Here is a 14,036-nt window from a genome sequence, read left to right as displayed (position 1 = left end):
GCAAAAAATATTATTTAATTTCCAAATATTAAACAGTTTAATTTTTGAAAATATTGGTATATAGGCAAATAACTTTTTTTCACTAGCCTATATGTTTAGCCTATATGGCTGTACGACGTAATTATAAATCACTGCAACACTTGTAAAAATGCTTTAATCGTAAAATGCCCTAATTCGGTGCCTACGTTTACCAAAACAAGTCAGAACAACTGATTTTCTCGAGCTTCCGCGAGACATTGGGAATATCTTCACGCCATAAAAATAAAGTTGATCGATTTAGGGACATTAAAGATGTAGCTTCATGGGGGAAACATGGCCATATTTTCAATGACTTGGAGTTAGTGCCAACTTCCATAACCTCTTTTCTACTCTCACATTCCTAAGGATCCCTTTATCAAAACAAAAACAGCGCGTCCTTTTATCAAATTATGCAATATAAAAGAAAATTACTTACTCTTTGATAGCAAATTACTGTTCCTCGAAAGTGGATGGACTTTTAAGTCTATATGAGAGAGATAGAGGCAAAACTTTGTCATGGAGCCTCTCGTGGATTTGGAGCCTACCAGGATTTGATTCGCGAAGAGTTAGAAGATTTAAATGTGTTTTGGTGTTATGAGACTGTCATACCCTTTGGCAAGTAAGATTGATCGCGTGCAGGCTTCTCATTGTTTAGAATAGGCTAGGCACTAAAACAAACGACTAAGTACTAATTTTCTAAAGTTTAAACATAATATGCATATAGGTTGTATTCAGCACAAAAAATGTAAATAATATTAAATAATTCAAACTTTTGCTTTACAGAAAGCCAACAATAATCAAAGTAGATAATGTAAGGTTAGTAGATTGAGCTAGAGCAGAGCAGGAGTTTGTATGTGATAATACGTTTTTAGTAGGAGTCTATTTACTCTAATCCACACTGCACAAAAAAAAAATCTTCTATATATGAAAATATGCAACACTATCTCACGACCAATTCGTACGAATTCGACGCATGATTAAAAAGTGGCTAATTCGTACTAATTCGTACGACCTCACTCGTACTAATTCGTACGATTTGTCTAAACCCACGTGATGGTTAAGTTTAGGGGCGGGGTAAGGGGTAGGTCATTCGTACGAATTCATACGAATTGGCCAATTCGTAAAATATGTACGATTTAGCAAAATCGTATTAATTCGTACGAGTGAGGTCGTATGAATTGTTACGAATTAGCCACTTTTTAATCATTCGTCGAATTTGTACGACTTGGTCGTGAGATCGGGTTGAAATATATGGTATCAGGAAGCGTTTTACTTACTGAGAACGACGTCTCCATCATAGAGAGCATAATTAAATATACAGACTTTTAATTTGTATTTTATATTGCATGGTATATTATAAATATTTATGATGTATTCTACCATATATTTCAGTGCGATCATCTTACAGAATGTTCTGTTACATATAAAGCTGTACGTTTTTGTCAAGCCAGTGTATCCTAAGAATCGATAGGCGGAACGTTACGTTAATTTGGATGGGGGAGGGCCATTTGTGATACCAATGCATTTATATGCAGTCTTAATGGTAGGCTAAGTATTTTCAGGTCACGTGAGATTAAAAAACTTCTCTGTCAGTAGCCTATAGCAGGCGATAGCAATAACTTATTTGGCTAATGTATTTGAGCAAGACTGATCCACTCAGGCTACTTTATTTGTGATACGAATACAGACAGAATGCACGAAGGGAGATGGGAGACTCTAGATGCACCGGCGACCAGGTTTGAGTCTGACTAGGAAGCTTCAGGGCCATTGCCTTCACCATGACAACGATGCACATTTCAGTGACCTCCTCCTTGAGAGATGAGTTGCTGGAAGAAGTTTTTCGGATCGAAGTCTCAAGCTGGATCCTTTTAAATAAACCCCAAATTGCCATTGGGTAGAGGTAATCATGTGACATGACTTTTCAGATTTTCCAGTCTCTTTTAGAATTCAAAATTGTCGATAGGCCTAGTGAGCGGTCCACACATGAATAGTGAGGCTACGTATGTTGAAATAAATAGTTTTTTTATGTTGTTGTTTTCTTCAAATAGCCGGCATAATTCAGTTGAGAGCGAAAAATAGACTTCAGCGAAGCCAAACTTTCCCTACCTGCGCTCTTGGGGCAAGAGACAACAGTTTTACAATGAATTACGAGTTTGAGTGCGAGACAGGTTTCATCAACAGTCAGCCATCGCTAGCAGAGTGCCTATCTTCCCCCCCTGTTGACGACTCATTTCAAAGTCATCAGTCAAAAGCTCAGCGCTCACGAACCTATACCCTCTTATCTTACCTCCTTTCGAGCACACCACCCCAAGATTATGCCTCAGGAGTCAGCCAAGCCATATAGGGCCCCGGCACAGTATAGATGGGGGAAGCCCACTGTACGCTAATTATCTGACCCCGGAATACCCGTGGATGAGCGAAAATAAGACCATTTGACTACTCCTCGTTGACTAGGAGTCATTTGCTTCTCTCCAAAAGGTGAGTTTAGGAAAACTAACCGAAAAGAAAACTAAGATCATTTAAGGTCTAAGAGAAAAATGAGTCATATCATCGTCACATCCTTCTTTGCACTATCCTCTCGATGTTTATCTACAGTCTATGTGAAAATTATATAAAATGTTTGACTATCTATAGTTTAATTCGAATCAGTGAGGTCTTTCTGATGTCTGACGTCTAACGAAGAATGATAGATAACTGTTGTTGCGCAAGGGACGCTCAGGCATTCATTAGAAGATGCTGGTCGGTACGCACACAGTGGCGATGCTGTTTGCGGTCTACACTGTTTTTCACAATACCTTTTAGTTTATAAGCTTTTTCGCATTTTACAGGTAACATTACATTAACATTACGATAGACAAATACTAGGTATTCTTACGTTATTTTTTGTTTGTTATTGTATATATTTTTGACTATGTAACAAAACAATTCGTGTGTTCATTTTTTGACAATTTTTTCCAGGCTTACCCGAGCTGCCCGAGGGCGGCTTGTCTAGTGGAGAGGGAGGTTCGCGCCGCCTGAGAACAGCATACACAAACACACAGCTTTTGGAGCTGGAGAAGGAGTTCCACTACAGCAAATACCTTTGCCGACCTCGCCGCGTGGAAATAGCCGCGTTGCTCGACCTTACAGAACGTCAAGTCAAAGTGTGGCTCCAGAACCGACGGATGAAACATAAACCCCAGACCCATATTTCCGACGTCTATGGGGAGCAAAGCAAGACGACTGCCGTTGATGATAGTGGTGAACTGAGCGACGAGGACGCCTCTTTTTGTGGCCTGCTTCATGGTAGACTGGGTGTAGAACACGAGTCGAACTCTTTTCAAAACGACCTGTCAACACTCTCCGGGCAGCCCTGTAATATAACGACATGCAAACTTTTGAAATGTTTTCTAACAGCTTTATGGAAAGAAGTCTGAAAGCTATTCCCAGTCAGCCTTGCTCTGGGCAAGGGGACAATAACAGACAACCGATATGCCAGACCGGACAACTGCGGTTCCCCGCATGTTATGGATTTCAAGATGTTTTCGACCGACTCACGTTTGTCTGATGCAGCTTCGCATACACTTTTCAATAAGTCTCTAAAAAGTCCAGATGATATACCAACGGGGTTTTATTTTTTAACGGATTAATTTACCACATTTGATTTACAAAATGCAAACTACTGATAATCAAAGAGGACCAGTGGACAAATGGACGGATAATTCAGAAGTTTTTAAAGTTTTTGTTGTTATTGTGGTTGCTGTTGTTGTTATTTCCAAGATGGGTGATGATTATCCAACACAGTCTCATGAAGATGCGTATCTATTTTTGGCGTATAAATGCCACGAGAAATGACATTCGTGCCATACACTGAAAAAAGTGATTTTGTCGAGTGGTAAATATAATCTGTGGAAACCATATAAAATGTACATGATTATTGCAGGCAGCCAACGAATCCTAAAGTAATGGGTAAATTCTACATATGCTACCCATTCATCAACAGTAAGAATCATCACATAGAAAAATGGAGTAAAATATACCCCCAAAACGTGAGTTTTTTGCTTTAAATTGCGCATGCGTAGGCCCGCGGTTTCTTTTTGAGTGAGTGTGGGCGACGCTGGATCCTCTCTCTGGCTGCCATCGAACAGCAGAAGTGAAGGTAAGCTATTAACATAGGAGTGCATATATATATTTTTAATTATGAGACATTACACTTCGCTTTTATTGGGCTTTCGTTTGTTTAACATGTCATTACTTGAAATTAAAGTTTGAATCTGTCGATGGCGTCACCATGGCGGAACACATCAAGCCGACGGTCGGCCGTTGGGCACAGATTTCTATCAGTTACTATCAGATTTAATGTGATTACCTTGACAAATTATACATTATTAAACATATATAAGACTCAGGTTTCAGTATTTGACCACTGTTTCTGAGAAACTTATAGTGACCATATTAATTAATTTCAGGAGTATGCAATAAAAAACAGTCGATGGCGTTTTTAATATGAATTATGTGCGTCATTCATCCGCTCCCATTCATAAATACCTCTGTCGTCGTCATGACAGAGCTCGACCAAACAAGTGCTTTCAGCTCAAAAATATGCAGATTCTGAGAAATATTTATTGATTATCATCGGTTTCTGTCAGATTTCTGTATAACGTTAGAGGAATTATATTTATTGAATACACCAAAATGGGCCGATGTAATCATAGCGCTGGATACTCCTCGGATGTAGTGTGTTTTCAATACACACTGGCAGCCGGCGGGCGTCGTGTGCACATAATTTATAACGCTACTACATAATATATCACGAAGAAGAGCCACATGACCTGTGACACCTGAAACCACAACAAAGTTTCCAAAGATCGCTGAATACTTGCAGATAACATGATTGCAACGATATATGACGCATTATTTGTGTTCTTCAAGCCATGCAGATAACTTCATAATATATTACATTTATAATGTAAGTTAATGTTAATCGATATAATCTTGATAGTCCAGAATACTATAAAATACAATATTTTATGTCCGGTTTTTTTATCCGAAGCCAAGTCAGATCACAGAAGGTTATTTAAAGCAATCGACATGCATTATAAAGTAATTTTGGAGCAAAAACATGGTTTTATAATCTCATAAATTGTAGTGTATTGATGTGTGCTAAGCTAACATGCTACCTAACCCTCAGAATGCACCTGCCATATATAGCTGTTAGATTTATGTTTTTTTTTTTAATAGGATGTTTACTGAAATGTTTCTTTTTTTAATTTACAGTTGATAGCCTACAGTGTCAACAGAAGTGAAAACGGATCAAAGAAATTGAAGTGGTCAGCCTCAGCCCCTCTGTGGGTGTGTTTATTCTAAAGTGGCCAGCATTATTCACTGAAGCTCAGGTGAGAATTTCTTGTAATTTTTACTTACCACTAGTATACATTCATGTGAATATGAGAGCTGGTCTTTAATTTAAAATGTAAATTTTGGTCATTTAACTTCCTAGATCAAGGAGGAGTTTAGACGCATCACAACATATTCCTTGGAGGAGACATTCACACGAAAGCTTGATGAGTACTCACGAGGTCTTTTGCGGCTAATGCGCGCCAAAGGAGAAGTAGCTGGTTGCAAGATGTGTCCTCTGCTGGACACTTTAAATGACGTATGTAATTTTATTTTTTCACAAATATGTAATTATTGATATGAGTGAATTAAAACTAAAGTAATTTGTAAACAATTGATTTGTTGTGCGCAAAGTTGAGCTCCTTACCAACTTAAACCTTTTAACATCAATGTGTGAATTCGGTCTTATCCATCTATTTTCTTTACTGCTTTGTCCGTTCGGGTCACAAGATTTTTGAGCCAACCCAGCATTTATCAGGTGAAGGGGCAGTGTTCATTCTGGATAGGTCGCCAGTCTGTTGCAGGGCCGTAATTCGGTCTTAGTATATGTAAATCACTCCCCACTTCGCTAACATTCTAACATCACTAAATTGTATCTCCCTACAGACACAGAACATTGAGAAACATGAGATGCTGTTGTCTGCTGCCTCATTAAAGACAAGACTACCTTGGTGAAAATCAAGAAGATCTTTTCCATTACTACCAGGTATGTCATATTCATAACAGATTTTTGATGAACTCAAAGGATCCTCCTCTCTTCTTGTATCCACCTTCTCCTTTTGCCTTCCACTCCCCCTCTGCTCTCCTTTTAGATAAACTGAAATATATTGAAACAGCATCTTACATTAAATAAAAATGTGCATGCTTTTTGTTTGTTTTTTACATGTAGGAATGTGAGGACTACACAGACAAAAACATGAAGGTGATTGTGAAGCACAATGTCATGGCTGAGGAGGATCCAGATTTGTCTATTGTGATCGAGGGAAACCAAGTAATGGAATCACAGAGTTTAGATACAACAAAATGTGATTGGACTTCTTCCAGTACTGCTCTGATCTCCTCGCTTCTAGTTTCATTTTCTACTCTCTCCTCCTCCTAAAACAGCAATGTTTTATTATCCAACATTATTGAAACAACATTTGATAGTCCAGTGAGTTAGCATGTTCATTACTTGAAATGTTGTGTAAAGTTATTGTGCTGCACTGTATTTTGAGTGTTTCATATGAATTTTTGGATTAAAAACATTGATCTGATGAACCATGTGAATGTCTTTATTGTGGGGGGTACATTTTACCTTCTCTGAATAAGTAATTAGCTTTGATTTGAATAGATAATTTTTACCTAATTTTAATGAGTAAGTAGCTGTTGATAAATGGAGGTAATTGTTACCCAATTTATGCAAGTATTTAATAGCTTTTTACTTCAGATAGTTTATACTCACTAATATGGATTAAATGTACCCCACCAAAGTCAATGCAAATTGTTACCTCACATTTTTTGGGTAAATTCTATAGATTAGTTTTTACAGTGTAGACACTAACTTTCATGAGATCGGGCTGTGATTATCATAACATATCGAAGGTAAGATAAGACCCGGGCGCTGTATTCAGTGTATTAAAGATAGGCCTAATTCATAACAGAATGCAGTTTAGATTCCTTGAATTTTTGTTGTCTGTTGCTTATTTTTGTAAGAATAAACACACTTTGTATGTATTCTATTTTAAAATAAAACACACACACACACACCACACACACACACACACATGTTGCAAATAGGCTAGGCCTATTTGTAAGTATACGAAACGTAAACACGTTATAATCAATACACTTGAACTAAATTAAAATGAATGGTCAGACTCATGTCTGAATGATCTGAGCAGAAAATAAAGATAATTTGTGAAGAAAAGTCACACAAATGAAATGCACACAGATTTTATATTTTTACTTTTTTCTCACTTACATTCTGCAACAATGTAATTAGGGGCCATGGAATCAGCGTTAGGAAACTTTTATTTATTTAATTTCGGTTTTATTTAATAAATCTAATCCTAATTATTTATTTAATCTTCTGAATGAATGTAATCTACGTAAAATATTATTTTTTGTTTTCCCCTTAAACGATGCACATCAATAAACTCTATAATTATTCCCACCACATGTGATATTATTACATACTGGTGTAAACTTTTCAAATGTTATATTTTAAGTATGGCGTCTTCGCCAATGGTGCGCTCTTTGTCTTTGACTCTTTTCTCCGCGGCGCGCGGGGAAATGCCTAGGGTGTTTCTTTCCACAACGAGCTCATAAATCAAAGTCTTTCAGGCAAGCTGACAGCACCAAGACAATCACTGCATGTGAAACGTCTACCCAAATAAGCGTTTTCACTCCCTGTTTATCATTGAGAAGATTTTGGATCATGAAGTAACCCACGTGGACGGTTAATAATTCATTTTTAGTGCCGTTTTAACACCCGGCATAGGATTACACAAACCTCTCATAAACTATTTCATTGTGCGTGCCATATGCAGTTTGTCTTTGTCTCTTTTAAGCTTTTTTATTGTCCTCATAACCTGACTGAAATAGTGTGATAGAAATGGTTTATAACCATTAGCCTATATTAAAAACCCTTAATAAAAACATTTTTTAAAATATAATTAAAGGCAGTATTTTTATGTTCCTGAACATCTTCCAGAAAAATGTTGTCTTATGTGAATTGACTGCAGCCTATAGGTTTTTTGTTTGTTTGCTTACTTAAATCACATTTTTGCTTAAATGCACTGTCTATGTTAATACTCTGGCTGGCTTGTTATAAAGAACCATGCTTTTAAAAGGAGTGTTAAAAAGAGTGGATGAGAAATACTAGGTCGTCAGGGGCTTGTTGAAAGCGCCATTTTGAGTATTAAAAAACATTAGACATCTGTAAGAAATTTTTCCCATGTTCATCCACACGGGGCGCATGCCTCCCTGCTCCATTGGCTATGAGATTGAAATAGCCTATAGGCTACTCTCTCTTGCTTATTATAACTGACCGCTTTTTGACCACTGATCACAAAACAAGTAATAAAGATAATTTTCACCAAAGATCACAGAATCATACATAAATACATAAATCGTACATAATTCGCTTATAGCAGTAATAACACTGGCTAGCACAGACTTTTTAAGAAAGGCTCACTCTTATTAAATTCTGAAAACATTCTAATGCAAAGATAGTAAACAGAAATAATTAGTAATCAGTTCAGTGTTTTTATCTTTTTGACATAAGATGATGCGTATAGCCTAACAGCCTCACAAAGTAGCCCAATTTACTCAGGCTGAATAAACCATACGGAAACAAAGACATTCCCTTTACATCATTTTCATGTGGTTCATCTTACCTTACGTATTTCTTCAACATATTTCCCCACGACAGTATGTTGATGCTGCCTGGACGTTGTCTGTGAAACACTTGCTCCTCTGCCAGCGAATCCATCCTTTCAATAGGGGGGTTAAGGTTGGCCTACGTCATGTTGATCGACAAGAGGTCGGCATTTACATAAGTCTGGTCTTTAACGACAACCTGTCAGTGCAAGGCCACTTCAGATCAAGATGAGACAGAGCAACTGATCACTGGCTGACCCAGCCCACGTGACTGTCACTGATCATTCATATCACTAGCGCGCGGGCACCCCCAATTCACGACTGATTGAAGGAGGCAGAAGGGTGGCACGGCACAACCCCGGGTGAGTGGTGAGACGTTAATCAGTCCCGGGGCCCAAATATCTGTCAGTGTGGCAGCCACGCGCAGAAACGCACAGGAAGATGCTACAATGAGCACATTCTTAGATTTCTCGTCCATAAGTGGTGGTGGAGACGGAGGTGGCGGAGGCTCGTGCTCAGTCAGAGCGTTCCATGGCGACCACGGACTTTCAACATTCCAGTCATCGTGTGCTGTTAGGGTAAACAGCTGCAGTGGGGACGAACGGTTCATGTCCAGTAGATCAACACAAGACGCGATTAACCCTCAGCCACACCAAGCCGGCTCGTATCAGTCCCCCGGGACTTTGTCAATTACCTACAGCGCCCATCCAAGTTACGGGACTCAAAGTTTTTGCTCCGGATACAGTCACTATGCCCTAAATCAGGATGTGGACTCATCTGTGAGCTTTCCCCAGTGCGGCCCTTTAGTTTACTCTGGAAATATTTCTTCCACTGTTGTGCAGCACCGTCACCATCGCCATGGTTACAGTGGCGGAAACGTTCACCTCCATGGCCAGTTCCAGTACGCCTCAGCCACATATGGTAATAGCCCAGATCAGGCGAATCTGACGTTTGTGGCGGGCTGCTCAAATCCGCTGTCCCCACTGCATGTGTCACATCACGATGCATGTTGTTCACCTCTATCAGATGGCGTGTCCACAGGGCAGACATTTGACTGGATGAAGGTTAAACGGAACCCGCCAAAAACAGGTGAGTGCCTGGAGAACTTTTAAATGTCAATGTCTGTTTTTTGACTGATATTGTTGACAATGTATGCTACGATTGAAAATGACTTAAATGAGAGACTGAAATGAAATGCATGCGCATTTATTTATTTATTTATTTATTTATTTATTTATTTTTTTTAAATCTGTTTTTCGTCTCTCTCCAGGGAAAGCTGGGGAGTATGGATTTGGTGGGCAGCCAAACACGGCACGCACCAATTTTACGACAAAACAGCTGACAGAGCTTGAAAAGGAGTTTCATTTCAATAAGTACTTGACTCGCGCGAGGCGTGTGGAGATCGCGGCTGCTCTCCAATTGAACGAGACTCAGGTGAAGATTTGGTTCCAAAATCGTCGCATGAAGCAAAAGAAACGCGAAAAGGAAGGTATTTTGCCTAAATCTCCGTCCGAACTGAAGGATGGTCTCGAAAAACCCGAGAACGCATCCGAAAAGTCGCTCTCCGCACCTTCCACGCCCTCTCCCACTCCGCCCGTTGATGCCTACTCCTCGAATTAAACGGCGTTTGTTCTGCCAACCTGTTAGTGCAGAACTGTTAATCTTGTTTCAATGTCAGAATCATTATGTGACATACAGAGACCATTGCACAATTTTGTTTCGACCTGAACCGTTTTGACCATTCAGTGTATTTCCGTGCTACTTTGTGTTATTGTGAAATGACTGTTAATAGTATTGGGCACCTTGTCAAGCACCTATATAGAACAAGTGGATTGTGCATTTCCGTGCACAGTAGCAAATGCTGCACCTTTACACATGTCTTTTGTCGGATTTACACACCACTTGTTAAAATGCCTACCTCAAAAACCAAAAGAAATAGCCTAGTGCAATATATTTAAGTAATGTATTATTAAGAGAGATTGGTCAACTGTAACTCTCGGCAAATGCTTGTTTGAAGATACTGACAACTTTGCTGGACTGTGCAGTGTTAAGTTACCCTGATGTTGTGAATGTGTTGTGTGAACATGGTGCGCGATTATTTTAAGTTGTCGTGGGTCATACTGAGTTTTATCAGTCGGAGATGTAAGCAAGTCTCCGTTAGAAACATGATCAAGATACGGGTGAATTAAATGTGTGAACTATAAACTTTTGAACGCTGGTCCTTTACTCTTGTAATAATGCCTGTCATATCCCACACAGCCGCATTTAACTTTCAAAAATATTACTGACATTGTGTTAGGCTACCTTTACAATAAAGCCGACCATCTACAAGTTAGGCTATATAAAGTTTAGATAATGTGTTCATTGTTGAGGGTTTTTTTTTTCTTTGGCTGGACCGTTATGTTTGAGTCATCGATTTGCATAATCTACCAATAGCTCACTCTCTGGCTCCGTAACTGATGTATGCGTCCGCGCGTTGTGTCTTCCTCAGGGACAAAAATATATTGGCACATGGTAAGCATGTTTATCCACGAAAGAAGATGCTCAGCCTACTGTCACCGTCATTCGTGATGACAACCCGATTGACCTGTCAGTTTATCGAAGGCAAACGAAGGACAAGGGGGTAAAAATTAACATCGATTAAATCATCTCAACTATCGACAAGAATGGGTCGGTCTTGGTCGGTCTGACCCCGTCCGTGTTGATGACGTGTGTTTCCTCATATCATATTATTTTTGTTTTATTTTTGAGTGTCGAGTAGGCTAACAGAAGAATATAAAGAGCAAAAATTCTGAACAACAAATCTGCCCCCCCCCCCCTTTCTCTCTCTCTCCCTCACACGTTGATGCGATTATAAGAACATTGCATGAGTAGCCTAATGTTTTTTTAATATACAAACTGTATATTTTACCCCTACACCAACCTATACCCCTAAACTTAGACCCATCACAGAAAACGTTCAGCATTTTTACATTTTTTAACAAAACATTGTTTGGTAGGCTATTTTGAGCCATTTTAATTACGGGGACTCTGGAAATGTCACCATTAACCATTTATGTTGTAATACCCACGTCCTTATACATGTGTCCTATATATCACATCCCCTTACACTAACCATACCCCTAAACCTAATCATCATACAAAACTTTCTGCATGTTCACATTTAAAAAAAACTTTAATTTAATTGTTTTACAACCAGATTTACAAATGAAGACGTCCCAAATGGAAGTTTTTGGAGATTTTGTCAGGTTTTGATCACTTCTGGGTACAAATCTGTCCCCAAAAATTGTTAAGTAGGCACACCTTGAGTACAGAAAGCGCGACAGTCCGACATTTTCAGTACGCACTACACAATGGTCTTGATTGAGAATTCCCCTTTTCCTTAAAACCACCTGCACATGAGGGTTGCGTGTGAGTGTGGAGCCTAAATTTCTTCTTGTCCGGTTGCGAAAGTTCTAGACTAGATGCGTTATTCTGTTTAAAACTATAGGCTACTCGTATTAATGTATTTCCTAAGTGAGTAGACAATTCTGTTTAAACTTATTAACTGAGAGAAAAGTTTTCCATTCAACTTTTTGATTTGGAAGATTTTTCTGTGTTTTTTTTTTCTGACATATGAGCACACCCTTGAACGCGGTGAAAATATTTTGAATAGGCTATCGATTTGGTTTATGCTGAAGTGATTGAAGTGAGATGAATTATAACGCAAAATATGACCCTCTTTGCCATTTTTTATGTATTTACCAATAGTAAAACATTTAATATGCATGGTTGCATTGTGTTAAAATGTATTAACAAAGTAACCAAAATATTTTGGTACAAAAATAACCAAATGATAAAATAATAATAAAAATGAACATTTTACAATTAGACCTATATGAAACCGAAACATAAATCTGAGGAAATAAAGCCAAGTCAATTTAAAGTCAAGTTGAGATTTAAATGTCTTCATTTCGCGTCTCTAATCGCCAGACTTAAGGAAGGCTCGTGACTGTGAAAACATAAATACGATCATATTATTTTCCGTTTAGGCACGTCAATAAAAACGGGCTACAAAAAAGTAAGAAACGTTTATGCATCTATATACATCTTCATATTTTGCGATATTTAAAGGTTATTTTGACATTGTTGCCTTTTTAAGGAGACTGATAACAAAGGATTACTGAAATATGTCATTGAAATGTTAAAATCAGACACTATTATTATTATTATTATTATTATTATTATTATTTATATTAGTTATATTATTATGTTTTGTATTAATTGAATATTAATTTAGTTATTTAAAGATCTCTTTTAAATTAAACTGTTAAATTAGCCTATTCATTCATGTTCTTATAAAAAACTAACAAGAAAAAATTCAGTTCTATTTATTATCCCATGATAATAATAATATAAAAACAATGCAATTGTAAAAAAAAATTATAATAAATAAAAAAGGCTATGTAAAAATATTTCGGTAAAAATTGATTCTTTCACGTGGATATTTATATAATTGTAGCTTATGGGTCACTGAGAGTTAACATTTTTTGAGATCTTAACACTGAGTGAGTGCTATCATACCATAATCTATATCAAGCGAAAGAGGTCGTAATTTACTTATATTTAAAATGTATTCAAATGTATACGAAAAAAAAGTCATGGCACGTTTACAGTATAGCCTACTTAACGCAATTCCATTTATGGCAGTCAATGATTCTATGCTACCTATAAATAAATAAAATCTATCAATCCCTTTCTTAATTAAATATTTGCCAATTGACCTTCTCTATCTGAAAATTAAAAGATTTTATGTGACTAACCATTGAATTATGAATAAATATAACAACAACACTGCAACACATGTACTGCACGCATTGCCCCATACAGTCTTTTTCTTTGTCTGTATTTGTATGTAGCTGAAGGTGGAACACCTGTTGGTCACTTTGGATTGTGCACATGAGAGATACAGAGAGTGCAAGAAGGGGAAAAGCAGCAAGGTCATCTAACACTGTTGTTGGTTTGATGTTAAAAACTAATGTCTAACATAAATTAATTTTATCATTTGGACTAATTCTAAAACGTGTTTATTCTTTCGAAAACTATGCTCTAAACCTCAAAAAGTGCTATAGTTTTTTGTCAGCATATTTGGTTTAAAAAAAGTTACATTTCACTCAGTTCCAATCTGTTCTCCCTCTTTCTTAAAAATGGAACATATAACTTAAATATTGTTGTCACATATGGAAAGGTATGAGCCCAAATTAGTAAATCAATTAGTTTTCACATACAGTAGGTCTAAATAA

General features: G+C 37.6%; 1 protein-coding gene, 1 long non-coding RNA gene and 1 pseudogene across 4 annotated transcripts; all 3 read left to right on the top strand.

The window, feature by feature from the left end:
- The first annotated feature begins 1,974 nt into the window (after nt 1–1,974).
- LOC120483769 (homeobox protein Hox-A2a-like) lies at nt 1,975–3,787 on the top strand (annotated as a pseudogene). The gene is made up of 2 exons (XR_016147376.1): nt 1,975–2,496; nt 2,977–3,787. The product of XR_016147376.1 is annotated as a homeobox protein Hox-A2a-like (transcript).
- Nucleotides 3,788–3,868: 81 nt separating this feature from the next.
- Nucleotides 3,869–6,574, top strand: LOC148970912 (uncharacterized). 2 transcript variants are annotated; one of them, XR_016147391.1, is made up of 5 exons: nt 3,869–4,156; nt 5,275–5,393; nt 5,498–5,653; nt 6,001–6,100; nt 6,284–6,574. It is a non-coding gene; the product is annotated as an uncharacterized LOC148970912 (long non-coding RNA). The 2 variants fall into 2 exon arrangements; XR_016147390.1 differs by lacking the exon at nt 3,869–4,156 and adding an exon at nt 4,648–4,966 and having other exon boundaries at nt 6,284–6,573.
- Nucleotides 6,575–9,203: 2,629 nt separating this feature from the next.
- Nucleotides 9,204–10,650, top strand: hoxa1a (homeobox A1a). Its single transcript, XM_039678985.2, has 2 exons — nt 9,204–9,843; nt 10,025–10,650. The coding sequence occupies exons 1-2, from the start codon at nt 9,204–9,206 to the stop codon at nt 10,372–10,374; spliced, it is 990 nt and encodes a 329-aa protein (XP_039534919.2). The 3' UTR covers nt 10,375–10,650.
- The last annotated feature ends 3,386 nt before the right edge of the window (nt 10,651–14,036 follow it).

The sequence above is a fragment of the Pimephales promelas genome, chromosome 18 (genome assembly GCF_988280905.1).
Source record: "Pimephales promelas chromosome 18, fPimPro1.hap1.1, whole genome shotgun sequence".
NCBI lineage: Eukaryota > Metazoa > Chordata > Actinopteri > Cypriniformes > Leuciscidae > Pimephales > Pimephales promelas.
The sequence above is the reverse complement of the archived record's forward strand: the minus strand, read 5'-3'. Positions and strand labels throughout refer to the sequence as shown.